The sequence below is a fragment of the Ipomoea triloba genome, chromosome 5 (assembly GCF_003576645.1).
Source record: "Ipomoea triloba cultivar NCNSP0323 chromosome 5, ASM357664v1".
NCBI classification, from domain to species: Eukaryota; Viridiplantae; Streptophyta; class Magnoliopsida; order Solanales; family Convolvulaceae; genus Ipomoea; species Ipomoea triloba.
Genome location: NC_044920.1, coordinates 31,373,095 through 31,391,604, shown reverse-complemented (window position 1 = coordinate 31,391,604; position 18,510 = coordinate 31,373,095). Strand labels below are relative to the sequence as shown.

Below are 18,510 nucleotides of genomic sequence, written 5' to 3'. Positions count from 1 at the left end.
GAGAGGAATTTAATTACGTACATTAATATATTATAGTAATATTTTTTTTGAATACTATAATATACATCATAAAGTAATTTGAGTGTTGGAATTTTTTTTTGAATGAGAGGAATTTAAATACGTACATTAACATAATATAGTAATATTTTTTTTGAATACTATAATATATACATCATATAGTAATTTGATTGTTAATATATGTACATAAATAAGGAATTCGTACAGGATTGGAATTGAATAAAATATTTCATTAATTTCTGTGTATAATAAGGAATGTAATCATATTCTAAATATTTTGTCAATTTAAGTCATAAATAAGGAGTGATAAGGAAGGCTAGAATTTCTGATAAGGAATTATTATATAATATTATGTTGACCGATTTCAAATTTTTTGGACTAAAATGAGCGGGAAAGCTAGCACTTCTGTTTTAATATATATATATATATATAGATATATAGATGTATGCCTAATTTTTTTTTTTTTCGTTTTATTCGTGGTCCAATTTATACAGCTAAAGTCATTCTCTTATTTGTTTTATTACGGAGTATTTTAATTTCCATGGGTGACGAGTCCAATTGGGTCATCTTTCCTTTGTCACCTAATAATCGTTTTTCGCTATATTGACGGTACAAAAGAATCCTTATAAATCCTTTCAAACTACGTGAGAGGTGTTTGCATATTTATCGGCGTGTATTCATATATATCCTAGGGGCCGGGTGAAGAAGTAACGCAAGAGAATATATAAAAGAGGGCAATAAATCCGGCGGAGAGGGCTTAGGGAGGGAGATAGAGCTACGGTGGTGGTTGCGTTGGGGGTCTGTGGTGATTCTTGACGCGCGCAAAGACGTCGTAGTAAATATATTTTGTTCGGTGGTTTGGCCATGGCGGCGACAATGGGATTCGTGGTTTACCTTTTAGCAGCCTCCTGCGTGGCGGTCCTTTCCGTTTTCTACCTCCAAAGCCACCACGCGAATGGCAGTTACGGACCACCGGCGTATATTTCCTCCACCATTAAACTTGCATCGTCGTCGCAATTCCCTCCTCCTCTTCGATCTGAATCCACCGTTTGGCCGGTAAATCGACCACCACCTTTGGCGGCGTACATTTATGTCTTTGAATTTATTTTTTTTAATTGTTGGTGGTTGGTTGCTGAAATTAATTTAAAAGTTTTTTTTTTTTTTTTTTTTTTGAAAATTGGAATTTTTAGGAGTTGAAGTTTAGTTGGCGGAGTGTTCTGGCAACCATGATAGGATTCCTGGGATCCGCGTGCGGCACCGTGGGCGGAGTGGGCGGCGGCGGCATCTTCGTCCCTATGCTCACTTTGATAGTCGGATTTGATACCAAGTCTGCCGCTGCCATTTCCAAATGCAAGATTCTTTTCTTAAATTCGATCTGCAATATATAAACCCAAATGTTTGTCTTTCGATTTGATTATTAATTAAGGTTTTGCAGGCATGATAATGGGGGCATCAGCATCATCGGTTTGGTACAACCTTAGAGTGCCGCATCCATGCAGAGATGTGCCAATAATTGACTATGATTTGGCCCTCATCTTCCAACCCATGCTTATGTTAGGCATCACCATTGGTGTGGCTCTCAGTGTCGTCTTCCCCTATTGGCTCATAACTGTCCTTATCATCATTCTATTCATAGGTAATTTTTTTTTTATTTGTACTACGTCATTGCTCTGTTTTGTTTTGTTTTTCCTTAAATCGCAATTTTAAATGCCTTTCTGCCCTGTTTACATTAATAAACTTCTACTTATTACCTCAAAAAATATAATGAATAATTCTTAATTCTTATTGCTATATGTGACTTGATTCTCGAATCTCCTTTCAATGATTCATAGTTTGTAGTTGGTAATTTGAATAGTTTAAATGTTCTAATCTCTATCATACCTTTACCCAGATCTTATTCATTTTTGTGGAAATTTCTTTTTAAAAGTTGTTTTTTCCTACCACCTAAAAGTTATCTAAAATTTTAAACTTGTGTTAAAAGATTCATTTTTCGATTAGTCATTTATTTTATACCGATTGAAATTAGATTGCTTGAAAACTTTTGACAGAAATGCTTTAATTTTTTGGACAAAATGAGAACACAAATATTTAGTTTATGTTTACAAGAGTTTATCTATTTTATAATTTTATGAAGTATAAGGCAAGCTAAATATTAACAAGTGAAACATTATATGTGAAAATTAAATCAGGCAGCATATATAATTTTGCTTGAAAGCAATTTATACCTGAATTTTTACTCAACTTATTGCTGGGATTACAGGGACTTCTTCAAGGTCAGCTTTCAGAGGGATTGAAATGTGGAAAGAGGAAACTAAAATGAAGGTTAGTTCTCTATTCTTTTACCAATCGAGTAAAACAAAATCTTAGCAAAGCAATACAATATAATAACATCTCTTTATATATATATGTGTGTTATAAAAACTTATCTTGCCTTATACATGTGAATTGAAGTTGGCGAAGTTGCACACATCTCGCCCTTGACAGAAATACTAGAGGGTGGGTGTAACTTCATGAGACTATTAAAATTAAGTAAAATATTAAAAAGTTACTATCGATTTTTAATATTGAGGTAATTTCAAAGCAATGTAACAACTAATTTTTGTGATATGATTTGAAAAAAATTACAGAGAGCTGAGGCTGAGCGTCAAGCTATAGCCAATTCACATGGTGAACGTAAGTTGTTCTCAAATGCTTATCAAAGTAAAAAAGGAACCCAAAAAAAAAATCTTTTGGTATTTTTTTGTTGTTAAAAGTAGTTAATTAATTTGAATAATTGTTTTTCCTCAGTTTCCATTAATACTGAATATGAGCCACTGGTCCCTAAGGAAGAGAGAACAGGATTGGTAAGCTTTTTGTTTTTAAAATTTTTTATTTTAATTATGAAATATGAACAAAGTTGTAACCATTCATTAATCTTTCAGACACTTATGATGTTCAACCTGAATTTGAAGAAAGTTTCTATTCTATTCCTTGCATGGATTTCCTTTCTGCTCCTTCAAATCTTAAAGGCAAGTTTACACCTTTAATTTAATAAATAACCAATTTTTCCCTTTTTTAAAAACAAAAAAGTTGAGATTGAGAATTTTTACTCTCGTGCAGAATGATATTGTAGCTTGTAGTCCGTCGTACTGGGTGCTCAACTTATTACAGGCATGTCGAATTCCACATCTTATATCTAGTACTCCGTATAAATTTATTACTCCTAATTATTATTATTTGAATGCCATTTTTATTTTACTAATTTGATGTGTAATGGTTATTATAGTTTCCTGTTGCACTAGTACTGTTTGGATACGAATGCGCCAAACTTTACAAAGAAAGCAAGAGCAGGAGGCTTGCAGGGAACCAAGAACTGATTTGCGAGGCCGCCATTGATTGGACTGTCACTAACCTTGCGTTTTGTGCCCTTTGCGGCATCATAGGTGGAACCGTTGGCGGCTTGCTGGGTTCTGGTGGCGGTTTCATCCTCGGCCCTCTCCTTCTCGAGTTTGGCGTAATTCCCCAGGTAGGATAGTTCACCACGGTTATCATTTTAAAATACTTACTACATCCGTCCCAAAATGGTTGTCTAATTCGTTTAACGATGCTTGACTTAAGTAATTTTTAATCTAATTTTTCATAATATTAAGTTTAGCATTATTATATAAAATTTATATATTTAGAAACTACATTAAAAGTACTATTAAACACAAAAAATTAAATTTAAAAATAATAAAAAATTACTAAAGAAAATAAGCAAAAAAGAAAGAGTTTGGTTTGACCACAGGTAAAATGAGATAGAGGGAGTATTTAATTTTCAATTTTACGGAGTATGTGTTTAATTCAGATAATAATGATTAAATTTGATTGAAACTATTTAAACTTAAATTTCATAATATTAAATTTAATATTAATATATAAAATTTATATATTTAAAAATTATGAGTTAAATGTACTATTAAATATAAAAATAAAAATAATATTAAATCGTAATAAGAAAATAATATTAAATTGTATTTACTGTAGAGTACTAATTTTGTTTTTTTCTTCATTTTAATGAATATAGAGCAAAAAAAAATTAGAGTATTGGTATAAGTACATAGCACGTCTCTAGAGAATAATATCATGATTATTCCTTGTGGAAGTATTAGATTGATGACAATTATATGTTTTGTTTTATTAATGGCAGGTTGCCAGCGCGACAGCAACGTTTGTGATGATGTACTCGTCGTCACTATCGGTTGTTGAGTTTTATCTTCTAAAGAGATTCCCCATGCCTTATGGTACACATTGTTAATCACTCTCACCAAACCATCATTATTTATTTTCACATATTTTGTTTGGAAAATACTAACTATACACCAAATAATATATATATAGAGGGGGGTGATTACGTGAAAAGAGACGCTTATGCATACAATGGAGTGAGATCGGAATTTTTTTTTAAAACATTATATTATAAGCCTATGCACTTGATAGTATATACTTATCCACTTTCAAAATCAATTTTACGTAGTGCCATTTTTGTAAATATTTTTAACTTTGAAGTGTACATATTTTATGCTACAAAATGCACAAGTTTTATATTACATGTGCATAAGTTTGTAAACTATTAGTATAAACTTATACACTTATAGTATTTAACTTATGCACTTTGTAGTATAAATTTAAACACCTCAACTTGAAATTGTTCTGAACCAGATCAAGGGTTCTCTAGGAACAACTTAATCTGGACCAGAATAAAGGCTAAGATCTCACTTCATTTTTCATTCGAATAGCCTTTTTTTTATTTTTTTATTTGACCTAATATCTATATATAAGAGGGTTCATGTGATAATTGCTCATACCTAAAAATAGGGACTAACTTGATTCAACCATTTGAGTTAATCAATGGTTGAAACTTTGAAAAATAAGGAGAAAAGGTTATAGGTAATTTTACAAATATTGACTTTATGTATTTCGTTTTTTTATTAAAATCCTTGACTATTTATGAATCATGATGGGCTGATGTAATACATTCCACTTTTAACAGGAGAAATTTATTCACATTAATTTGAACTCTATGTCTATAACAAAGATTTCGTCCTAAGTCATTGGTCTTGTGGGTTAGGAGTCTCAATTAATACTATTATTCACAAATAATGATAGTTTGGGTTTGGGTTTGGGTTGGGCACAGAAGTGTACAACATGTTTTGGCTTTTTATGTCCGTATATTCATTATTCAGCAATCAACAGTATGCATAACGTGGCATGGTCCATTATATGCAGCTTTATACCTCACGAGCGTGTCGGTTCTGGCGGGCTTCTGGGGTCAGTTTTTGGTCAGAAAAATCGTCGCAATCTTAAAGAGGGCGTCAATCATTGTGTTCATCCTCTCTGGCGTTATTTTCGCCAGCGCTCTCACGATGGGTAAATTATCCCTCCCAATATTTCATTCCCCACTTGCATACGGCCTCATGTCTAACATAACAGAATATATGGAACTTTTTTGCAGGGGTTATCGGGATAGAGAAGAGTGTGAGCATGATACAGAATCACGAGTTCATGGGGTTTTTGGATTTCTGTACCAGCCAGCAATGATGGAAGATGATAATGCATGTATCACAAAAAGAAATAATAATAATAATAATAATAATAATAATAAATGTATAGAAAAGGTTACGTTGGAGGGAGAATTGTTGGTCAATGCCTAATTGACCGCATCATATCCCTGCAGAACCTTTTCATCTGTTGCCGAAGGTTAGCCACCGCTAACCGCATCGGCAAGCAGCATTATTGCAACAATCGTTGCTCTTTTGTGGCAGTGTCGTCCGGTTGGTTATCGATCAGTAACGTACCCGGCGTCAAGTTGCCACCATTCTGTTCAATGTAATGTAATGTAATATAATTAGTGTGTGTGTTTTTTAAAAAGTTTTTTATTTCTTTTTTTTTTAATGATATTTTGAATAAGAAAGTATTATTTTTATTTTAAATTAATCTTCTAATTGATCTCATCATAAATTTAAATAGAATCTACTAAGGAGAGGGAGGGGTGCATGGCTTTTGAGGGTTTTAAAAAATAAAAAGAGAACAGACATGATTTGGATTGGCAGAACAAACAAAAAACAACATAACTATTGTTGTTGTTCTAAGAAGGTAAGATTGTTTACATTCTTGAAATACTCTTTCACACCTATACTTTGTTTACATTGTTAGATTTACAAAACTTGTAAATTGCAGTCGCAAGAGGTGGACAATTAAATACGGAATAATAATTTGAGAAAACAGTATCATCCATTCAAATAAATATTCTTACACTGTATAATTTTGTGCACAAGAAATCTTTCATCTGAAGAATGATTGTACTCATATTTTTAATGAGATGCAAACCACACCCTACCAAGAAGAATCAAAATTAAATATTAATTTATTGATCACTTAGACTATCTCATTGGAACTCTTAATTTTAATTTAATGACCCATAAATTTATATTTGATAAAATTATATATTTGTGGTCTTTTATACGTCACCGTAATACCTTACAACCAAACAAGCCACCTATAAAAATCCTAGAATCCCTGTGTAAATGCGATGGGCCCCTGTGCGCTCGCTCCTTCACAAAAAATAAAATAAAATAAAAATAAAAACAGCATCAGATCAAATTGCATTATTGTTTGAATTAAGTGTCCCTTTCTTTTGGTCAATTTGAACGGCCGAAGATTTTGGAATTGTCAATTTGTCTTTAAAAAAAATCAAATTGATATAATCAAAATGGACATTTAGATCACGGAATGCAAAATCACCTAAGGTAATATGATTATCTTTTAAGAAGTAATATAAATAATGAGAATGCAATATTATTATTATCTAAGAATGTATATTACTCTGTAATATCTTGTAGTTGAGTTATATTTTAAATTAGTATATATAAGTGCTAGTTGATAAGAGTAATATTAAATTATTGAAAAGTACTAGGTAATGTTATATAACTTGAATTAAACATATCTTTAGTTAGTATTTAATGTTGAATAATATGTGCCAACTACAATGTAGTGTGAATGACATCACGATTATCATTTCAAATGAGTGGTCGTCATAGGTTAAAAAAAAGTTGAATAATGTTTGTGTATGCATATATATATATATAAAATTTAATTATTAATTTAGACTTTTAAATGAATTGAAATACATTAATTTAGACTTTTAAATGAATTGAAATACATCTCTCAATTTGTAATTCGAGTTTCAATTATAATTCTCATTTTTTTTTGAATCAAACGCTCTTAAATTAGACGAACACTTGCCCTAAAGTAACAACTCAATTATTGGCATTGCAACAAGCATCTCCACAATGAATGTGGCTAGTAGATCTTTAATTTTTATTCTTTGATTGCCTATTTGGAGTAGTGGTATAGGTATTCATATATCAAGCTGTCATACATTTATTTGGTAAATGGTTATATGTTTGTTTGGTTTTCATAATATCGACCCATGTGGACATGTGGGCATGTGGCTGATGTTTTAAAGCTTGTCACTGCCTGTTATATTTTATTTTTCTGGCCGGCATCATAGGATTTCGTCTTGTATTAATAATTTGTTCTTCCAAATTTCTATTTGGACCATACATTTTGTGGTGAAATAACTTATTCGTCATTTCATAATCAATTTAAAACATGAAAAATAAAATTTGAAAGTTATTTTGTAAAATTTTCATTGTTTGATTATCCAAGAAAAATGAAGTAAATCGAAAATATTTATTCTAATTTTTAAAAAAAATTATCCATTTTGGTAGAAAATATTTAAAATTTTGCTCAGAATATATTTTCTGGATCTCTTCAACTTCTTTAATTAAGAGTTACATTATATTTATCAATTCATAAATTAATTTATTATAATAAGTTATAAGTTAAAATTGATTTATTTAAATCATTTTATTTGAGTTATTGTTCATTTTTTATAATCTTTAAGTTTATAAATTTTTTTAATATAAATAATAACCATTGTCATCCTAAAAAATATTTTTTGTAAGAAATAACTTGCTAATAAATTTGTGTACACTCTTTAAATATTGAATTAAACATTAAAAAGACAATTTTTTGACATTTCAATTAAATAAATTTTTTATTTTACTTTTAACAAAACACAATAAAACGAAATTGTTTTTCTAGAAAATGAGTTATTTTTTTAAAATCATTTTGTAGAAAACATTTTCTTAGTTTTCAAACCGACGACCTTTAATGTAATAAATACAATACGTGCTAAAACTATAAATTACCTAATAGAACTAAATAAATCGATTTTGATATATAGTAAAAATAATATATATATATATATATATATATATATATATATATATATATATATATATATATATATATTATATATATATAATTTTAAGGTGTTGGTGTTGGTACCAATTTATTTTTCTAATGTAATAAATAAATTGAAATTCACAATAAAAATAAACTGAGATGATTTTATTTTTCTACTGTAATATGTGTTCATAATACCCAAAGCTCCAATTTATTCTGTGAATATGTTGAAATTATTATGGGTTTAGGGTTTGCCTTAATTTGATTTTTGTGATGTTGAATTTATTATGAATTTAGGGTTTGCATTAATTAGATTTACGTGATGTAAAATTTATTTTGGGTTTAAGGTTTACCCTAATTTAATTTCTATGATGTTGCAATTTATTCTAAGTTTAGGGTTTGTCTTAATTTGGTTTATGTGATGTTTAAAAGTACTACACCGAGTGGCGTCACACTCAGACTCTTAAGTTTTGAATCGGTTGGGGTATTACAACATCGAACACCTTGTCTACTAACTTCCTCCGGACTTCATCCTCCTTAATCGAGGGAAGGAGTTGCAAGCACCTAGGCTATCATGCACTTGCAATGTCTCGCCAAGCTCGTGACCTAATCTCTTGATACAATTGGGGTCCTCAAAGGATCAAGATCAAACATGGCAATGCTCACAACACAAAAGTAACAAAAATCTCAATTCAATCTCCAACTAGACAATACAAAACTAAAGTGCAATGATTAAAGGATCACGATCACCGATCTAATCCTAAGCTACCTAGCCACTATAGGATTCATGATCCAAACAAAACCTAACTTCAATTTCAATTTGCAAGACAAGAATTGTAATTCAAACAAAATCAAGATTAAGCTACAATATAGAATTCGAAATTGCAATAATAAAGAAGAAATTGTACCAATTGAAATCTACAATTCAATCTTGTCTTTGATTCCTTCAAGATCTTCCAAGTTGTTGTCTTCTCTATTTTCTCTCTCTAAACCTCTACAAAAGATCTAAAAATCTGAAAAATAAGTGTACCCCTTAGATGATGGCCCTTTTTCCTTTTATACTTTCCACATTTTGCCCTTTAAGTAATTCGTCATTGTCTGATCCATGCGTGGATCGAACGTGGATGTGCCACTACTACAAAATTAAAATTAACATATATATAAGGATGACTTTATACTATATGATGCTGTGTGTATGGTGGTGAGGGTGAATGTGAATGTGGTATGTGATAAAATGAAGAGTCAAGACTCCCCGGGTGTCGTGTCTCTCAAGGATGGCGAATGGGAACCGAATACGTGTTAGCATTTAGGAAGTTGAAAGGTAAGAGTTGCAAGAATCATAGGGAGATGTTGTGTTCATGGTTGGTTTGAAGGTAAAAAGGGATAGAAAATACAAAAGGTAAAAGGAAGGGGTGCATGCCAAAGTTAAGCCAAAGGATTGATTATCGTAGGTAGCTTGGAATTGGGTTTCGGGATTGATTTAGGGAGCCATGGTATTAGTACCGAGTGGTGTCACACTCAAACTCTCAATCCTAATTCGGTTGAGGCATTTTATCAAACACTTAGTCTACCACTCCTCTCGGATCTCGTCCTTTCGGACTAGGAGCGGAGATATGGGTGAGTTGGGGTCGTGAGAGGCCGCTATCGCGCACGCTCACATTCCACACGGTTCACTAACTATTCCGGCCGAAATAAAAGTAAAGCTTGAACAACATCATCCATACAAACATCAATCATACTCCCACAATACACATGATCATAAGATAAAATCTAAGCATCAATCCATAGGATAACAAGGGCACACACACCCAAACTACACTACTCTAGCATATAAATCATTAATATCAACAAGGAAACAAAGCAAGAACATAAAAGATCAAAATTTATAAATAAGGAAGAGTATTTATACCTAAGGAAGCTTGAATCTACATGATCTTCATCTTCTACACTAAGCTAAATCTATTCTAAGGAGGAGCATATGTCTTCTTCCCCAAAGGGGAAGAAATTAAGAAAGAAAACTAGATCTAAGATTATTGGGTGCCTCCTCCTCTACCTACTTGCCTCAAAGGTCTGAAATAATGAGCCTTATATAGGGGGAACATAATAGGGGCAAGATAGTCAAATTTTCCCGCAGCATATTTTAGGGCTGACTCAGGGTTCTCGACGCGTCGAGCCCTGGTGAAGCAGTGTTTAGTGGGATGATTCGTCAAAAGATATTTATATGTTAAAACGGAAAGTCTGTGACTCCCCGAGTGTCGGTCTTGAAGGAGGGACGTGGAGGTGTGTCAAACGTTCGGGAGTTTACTTGATTGAACCATGCATAAGATTCGAGTGTGGTGAAGGGTGGATTTGTGAGTGAGAGAAGTTCATTTGGTTGGTTTGAGTGCAAGAGAGTAGTAAAGTAAAAGTGATTTTGTGAATATGTAAAAGGGGTAGGGATTGGATAGTGTTCATGAATATTGCATAGTGGAGTGTCTAAGGTCAAGGATTAGGATTGCTAGGATATTGTCTATTCAAGAGTGTGTTGTCTTAGTCCTTTTCCACCTCGTGTACTAAGGCTTCTTTGACTTAGGAGTGCCTTCAAGCATCCAAAGTTCTAAGAGGAATTTCATCAAACACTTAAGCTACACACTATCCTACTATTCTTAAGAAGTCCATAGGAACTATGATTGTGTCAAGCTTCAAATCCTAACTCTAATCAAAGACATGAAAGAGTCAAAAGCTCAATCTCTCATCTAGATTGGCCAAATCCAAACAAGATCCCATCAAAACAACAATCAATAGACAAGAATAGATAATCCATCAACACAAACTCATAGATCCAAGATATAGAGATAAGATCATCATACAAGCAATATTCAATCACACAATCCAAATCCCTAGACTAAACTAGCCACTCATAATATGAAATGCAAGCAAAAGCTAATTTAATCCAAGAACAAGATAGCTAAAATTATAGAAATGAAATAGAGATCACCTAGAGAGAAGAAGATCTTCAATCCAAGCTTGTTGTCTTCTACAATGGAGATTGATCTAATCTAAAAAGCTAAGAAAAATGGAGAAAGTTCTCCAAAGAAAAAAACTAAGATAAGGAAAACTAAATTTTGTGGGAACTTCCTCTGAAAATTCATCAAAGGGGTATAAATAGTCTCCGAAATGACAACCCTAGCTGAAATTCACGCATCACCGTCTCCACGTCTCTCACACGAGTGTGAGCGTGCGTGGGAAGCTTCTGGAAAGTTTTCACGCCTGCTCACACGCGTGTGGCCTTCCAGTTTGGTCCTCTGGGCTCCGCTCTTGCCTGGTTTGCTCTTTAAGCTCAACTTTTGGTCCTATTTGTTCCCGGGGCTCCTATTTTACTTCTTTTAAGCTAAAAGTAGCTTCTGTGCATCAGTTAGTGATTTTCAAGCATTTACGCACATAATTTACCAAGTAAGGATGCTAAAGACGCGATAAAACACCCTAAAATGTGCCTGAAATAAGGGTATCTCGGAGTCTTATCAAATTTTCCACACTTTGTTTCTTGCTTGTCCTCAAGCAAGATATTTTTCTATCTAAGCACATAAGTCTTCGAGATACTCTCTCATGCAAAACAAAGCTTTTGGCAATTCAAAATGATGGGTGTCTAAGACTGTTGAAACGGGGGAAATCATTTGTGTTATCTACAAAGGATTTTGGTCAGATGTCAGCAACTCAAGAAATAATTTCGGGAAATAAAAACCTTTCGTAGATAAACAAGTAAAACAATGGATCACACTCCTCGCACCATACGCAAGCATGCATTTCTGAAGTTTTGGTTCACCTTTTATTTAAAAAGGGCCTCTAGCCGATCCCACCAGTGGGAACGATGTGCACTAGCTAATCAACTTTCCGTCCTTATACGCCAAAGCCCAACGTAAATGTAAATGAGGGTAGGGGCATGGACCACTCACCGCTTTTGGCTTAGCGCGGTCCCTCTTTTTTCTCACTTCCTAGGATAACGTCATCGAGCCACCCGACTTCACATGGAGCTCCATGTTTTTTCGAAGGTCAGTGCAATGGGTACTCGAATCCTAGCGAAGCGGCTCACCTCAGCTCTATTTTCTCAATTCTCGGGATCTTTTTATGTGAACAACCGACTCCAGATAAAGCTTTATTCTTACCGAAGACTATGGTTTGGACACAACCCAACGAATTGGCTTCCCTCAATTTTAAACTCTTTGGTGATTGGCCTTTTGCCTTTTCGACTTCTCCTCATGTCAACCCCTTATGCCTTTTTCTATTTTGTTCAAGGGTTTTGTTTTCTCATTAAGCTTACCATTAGGCTCACCTTTTGCCCCATGCCCTACCAAGATTAGTTCAATTCCTGGCCTCGCTAGTTTTATCTTTCTCAAATTAAAGAGTACACACTCCCACTTCGAGAGATCCTTGACTAAGGTCCTACGTAAATAAGAGGTGAACATCATGCAAGCAGGCAAGAATATAAACTTATTTGGCTCTAAACACTCTCATGGGTGCGAAAAGTAACTTCCTCAAAGATATTTCGAGAGTAAAATTTTTGGGCATCCAGTCAAAATTCTCCCTAGATAACACAAATAATAACTCTCTTTTCAAAACTGCAAATGCACCCGCTTATCATTCCCAAGAGCTTCAACTTTTAATACTAAGCATGTAAGCATGTAAAGCACGAAGTGCGTCCTTTCCACACTTTAAAGCAAACATCGTCCTCGATGTTTCCATACGTACAAGGTAAAGGAACGAACACGGATACTAAGGATAGACAAATAAAAATCCCTTTCCACAGTTTGGAAATTGCTCTGGGATATAGGGTATGCATCAAACGATCCTATTAATCATGGTAAGCTGTAATATACTCATACACAAAGCTATATAAAGAAAATCTTTCCACACTTTAAAGATCAAAACGGGGCTTAAAATTAGAAAAGGGATAAGAGGATAAACCAAGTATGCATCCCTCTTTCCACACTTTAGCTTCCAGCATAGGCCTGCTCCCGTTATAGATGTTCTATAAGAAATGGAGACATAACATACAAAAAGGGTTTTCGGAGTACTATTCAATTATTATAAGCTGATAGAAATATAAAAGCAGAAACATATATAATAACGCATGTAATTAAACAGAATTATTCGAATAGAAATGCAGAAAAGTAAAGCAGTTGGAAATTAAATAACATAAAGCAATAAAGTAAAGTAAAGCAAAGTAAAGAAATAAAGGAAATAAAAGTCGGAACCCCACGCATAGGGATCCTAATATTCAGATGGGGCTAGAAACCATAGTAACCACTGTCAAGGAACTCAGTATCAATTGTCAATAGGTTAGGATCGAGAAAAATCGAAGGAAGGCATCAATCATCACCGAAGGGATGGAATTGCCTGTCGAATCTAGCTTCAAGAGCGGCAATTCTCCTATCATTATCCTCCACCGCCTGTCTCATGCGGTTGAGGTCTTCGGTGTGGACATCCTGTCTCTCGGAGATGGATGCGAAGTGGCCTTCTTGCCATGTATGCTGCTCACGCCAGTAGTTCATCTGTTCGTCATGGAGCTGCCTATGAAAGTTCTGCGTCGTGTCCCAATTGATAAGCACCAAGAATAGCACTTATTAGGGGTCTTTATTAGATTAAAAGCGCATCGTTTTGACATCCAATTACAACAATTGCATGCATTTCAGCTCAAATGCGATCAATTTCTTCTAACAACATTTCTAGAAAGAGTTTTGAAGTATTTTACAGGTTGGAGAGGGATTTGAAGCTAAAATAGAGCAAAAGACAAACAAGCCGAAATGCAGTAGTGTCCCACGCAGCCTCACACGCGTGTGGCTAGGCGTGGAATTATTCCAGAGAGCCACCACGCCACTCACACGCGTGTGAGCAAGCGTGGTCGGGCCAAGGGCTATTTTGGGAAATTTGTTCCTTTTCTTTGTCACCTATATAAATCCCTTTTGCCCTAAACCTAAAGAGAGAGCAGAAAATTAATAGAATAGGATAGATAGATCTAGAGGGTTTTCTCCCCTCTTGGGGGAAAATTCCTTCATAGTTTAGAATAGATCAAGGGCAAGAAGGAAGATTGGGATTCAAGATCAAGGTTGTAAGATCCTCTTTTTCAAGGGGTGGTAACCATTCTCCTCAATTTCTAATACAATAGTTGTTTCTTTGAATTTCCTTTTCCTTTTCTTGTTTCTTAGTATGCTAGAGTAGATTAGATAGGGGATTGGTGGCTCTATGGTAGATCTATGTGGATGTTCAATATTATTGCTTTGATTTGTGAATTGCTTGCTTGTTGGTTGTTGAACTTGTGTGGATGATGTTCTTTAAGCTTTGTGCCTTTTGTGGCCACATTAGGTAGCAAACCCAAAGGAAGTGAGTGTGTGCGCGATAGCGGCCACCCACGAGTCTCACTCACCCACATCTCCGCTCTTAGTCCGAAAGGACAAGATCCGAGAGGAGTGGTAGACAAAGCGTTCGATGAAATGCCCCAACCGAATGAGGATGTGGGAGTCCAAAGTGTGACACCACTTGGTAGTGTGCCATGAACTCCCTATTCTATTCCACGACTTGCACTCGCAAAACCGACCAAAGATAAACCACATGGAAAAGCCTAAAGCCCCAATCTCCACTTTACTTTTCTTTATTTCACACAACCACTATCAACCTTACTCTCTTACCAATGAATCCAACTCCTAGCCATTCCCGTAACTCTTTTCCTTCAACCTCTTAGATGCCAACCCACCAATTCGATTCCCATTCGTCATCCTTGAGAGACACGACACTCGGGGAGTCTTGACTCTTCGTTTTACCACCTTCACATACCCACTCACCCCATACAAACATCCTTCAAAATGGCGCCGTTGCCGGGGATGTCAAACGGTTTTGAATAGTGTTGATATCTTAGAAGTAGAATTTTAAGAGTTCTTGAATTTCTTTCTTTTGGTTTATTTTATTTTGTTTACTTACTTTTGTTCCTTGTTTCAGAAGTGAGCTTAAATTGCCTTGTATATCTTGTGCTCACTTGCAACTACTTTTAGTTGCAAATATTTGTTGTTGGCTAAGCTTTTGTGTAGGAAATTCTTGTTGCAATACATTTGTAAGCTTGCCGAAGAGTGCTAAAATGAATCCACATGATTACCCACACCATGGAAGACAATCCTATACAAATCCTCCAATCCAACCATATCACTATTACCCCCATTCCACCTATACTTACCCTCCACCAACATACCACTACCCACATCCATACCATTACCCAATTCCACCAACATATCAATTACCACCTCCATATCACTATCCAATCCATACACAAAATCATCACCTACAACCTTATGAAACACCACCTCCACAATTCCAAGAAACTTACCCTTCACAACCACCAAATTCACAAGAAATTGACTCATTAAGCTCTAAAGACATATCCCGAAACATAGAGAGTAAGCTTGCGCAAATGATGCAACAACTTGATCCAAGCTATACTCCCGAGTCAAATTCATTTCCCAATTCCAAACTAAACACCTACTACCCACCTCCATCACAAAACCACAAAGAAAACAATATTACCTATTCCATTGAAACATTACCCTCTTTTCCATATAATACCCATACCAATCCTTGTGACTATATCCCACCGGTCACCGATGAAATTGAAATTCTAAAAGCAAAAATTGACGAATTCACTAGGATGGCCAAGGAGGATACGGCTAAACTAAAAGCCGAAATCAAGAGCGAACTAAAGGACTATCTAGCTACCCTCCGGGAGGAAGGACTTCCATTAGAAGAAGTTGAAACGAAGATGTTATCTATGATGGAGGAGCTCATGAAAATGACTGAGTCCCGAGCTAACTCCACTATCATAGATGACATCCCCACTTTGGAATCCCATCCAAGGATTATACAAGAGGTCGAAAACGCGCAAAATGCTAGGGAAGAGGAGAATGTTGAAGAGAAAATGGATTGTTATGCTCCAGTGCTTGAAGAAGTTCAAATTTTCGAATTGGAAAATCAAGAGGAGGTAGAGATGGAAAGTGAGGATGATGACATTGAGCTAGTGTGGGAAGATGAAGAGCCAGAATATGGTAAAATTTCTAATCTTTCTTGTGCTAATTTTCTTGACAATCCTTGTGCTATTATTGCAAACACCCCTGACGCTTGTATGGATGACTCCCGTTGCATTAATATTTCCATTACATGTGATTATGATTGCTTTAAATTTCGAGAGTATGATTCCATGGAAAATTTTGATATATTGATTAATGATTGTAAGGATTCTCTTTTGTTTAAATATGAGTATGATTGCTTTAACTTTTTAGAAGATGAATCCTTTGTCTTGGGTAAGAGTGAGTTGGTGAGTGAAAGGGATGATGCTTCATTCTATTCGTGTGAGAGTGTGAGTGATTTTTCTGATCCAATAGAGTGGAGTGATGAAGAAAATGAATGTGAGGAAGAGAGGGTAGGCGATGATAGGTCTTTCACGTTCAATCTTATGGAAAAAGTTGACTGGAGAGAGTTGACCACACTCGAAATTGAGGAAGGGAGTGTGGAGATATGGTTTGAAAGAGACGAGAAAATCTTTAGGGAGAAAAGATAGGAAAAAGAAAAGGAAGTAGACACCATCCTAGAAGAGTTAAGGAGGGTGTTTAATGCTAAAATTCGTCCAACCTTGCATGTTGTTCTTCCTTTATTCTTGTGGGTATTCAAGGATGTTTCCCACCTTGGGACATTCCTTGAAGCTAAGGTTCACGGGACGCTTGGTCGGGTCCCAAAGTCTGTTTGCCTTGAAGGATAGGCCACACCACGTCTGGCCAGGAGACGTAAAACCATGGCGCACTTGGGAGGCAGTCCCAATGTTATCTTACTTTTTCTTAAAGTTTCTCTTGTTTTATGTAGTATGTTTTACTTAGTTTTATTTCAATAATGTTTCTATAATCTCGATTGAGCTAACAAGTACAAATTAGACACCCGAGAGTTATAAGTTACCCGCAATCAATTGGCAAACATCATCACTAGCAAAGGAAGAAAGGGAAACCAAGGTAAAACTTTGCACAACACATCTCCACGCCACCACCACGCATGTGGCTAGGCATGGAAAACTTCCAGAGAGTCACCACGCCGCTCACACGCGTGTGAGCAGGCGTGGGAATAAACCAGAGAGCTCCCACGCCTACCACTACGCGTGGTAGCGTGCGTGGACGGGCACCAGTTTTTTCGCGGATTTTCACGCGAAGTGGTTTAAAACCCTTTGTTTGCTTCATTTCTTCCCCACCACGAGCAAGAACTCTCCCAAGCTGAAAATATACACTTTCTAAGCATTTCCTTCCAAGTCTCTCAACTTTTCTCAAAGATTCTAAGTCATTTCTAAGGTATGAACATACTCTTCTTTGCTATTTACTTGTTTAATGAAGAACTTGTTCTATTTTTGAAGAATATCTCCATGGGTTTTTCTTGTATGATATTTTTCTTGAGATATATTGTTATGAGATGACTTGATAGACTTGTATTGAGCGTACATTGCTTCTATAGACTAGAAATTTCATGTTTTAACATCTCTTTGTGACTAGATCTTGAAATTGCTTGATTGGGGTATTCTCTTGTCATGATGAGATCTTTGTTGATATAGTGAGCATGGTGGGTAAAGTTTGCAACTTTCCTACTCTATAGGCACTACATTGCTATATTCTACTAGTTAGTTGGTCCAATTTTAACTTTCATGTTCCTTCCATTTTTCAACCTTGAGCTAGTCTAGATGTAGAAGATGAAGTTGACCATATGTTGACCTTTTGACTATGAAATGAGTATGGAATGGTATGAGCTAGTTCTTGCATGTATAGGATAGAATTGTTGATGGATATCAAAATGATGGTTGCATGCAATGAATTCTTATGATCTTTTCTTTAGATATGTGCAACATTGTTCATAATCAATATTTAAGATTGGCAAGTGTTTTTCCTTGTGTTGTTTTGATTATCCACGTTATAGGAAAGATGTCTTTGCCATACGACCTTGCACAACAGATTGCTCAAAGGCTCCAGAGAGGGAAAGCCCCGACAGATGAAAACAGTGCTAGGGACACTAACACTCGTTACTTTGAAGTATCCACTAGAAATCAAATTTTACTGATGACTGCTACAATGCTAGGTCGGTACAGGCAGTTGTTAAACTACCCTATTGTGCAATGGAGATATGTAGACTTGAGAGTATTGGAGGATTATGAGTGCAAATATGGACTGGAGAGGT

General features: G+C 35.1%; 1 protein-coding gene across 1 annotated transcript; it reads left to right on the top strand.

Annotated features, from left to right (window-relative positions):
* The first annotated feature begins 596 nt into the window (after positions 1-596).
* LOC116020753 (sulfite exporter TauE/SafE family protein 4) lies at positions 597-5,934 on the top strand. Its single transcript, XM_031261272.1, has 12 exons — positions 597-1,074; positions 1,209-1,368; positions 1,454-1,654; positions 2,279-2,340; positions 2,646-2,691; positions 2,806-2,861; positions 2,940-3,026; positions 3,118-3,168; positions 3,284-3,523; positions 4,187-4,280; positions 5,266-5,406; positions 5,492-5,934. The coding sequence occupies exons 1-12, from the start codon at positions 883-885 to the stop codon at positions 5,575-5,577; spliced, it is 1,416 nt and encodes a 471-aa protein (XP_031117132.1). The 5' UTR covers positions 597-882; the 3' UTR covers positions 5,578-5,934.
* The last annotated feature ends 12,576 nt before the right edge of the window (positions 5,935-18,510 follow it).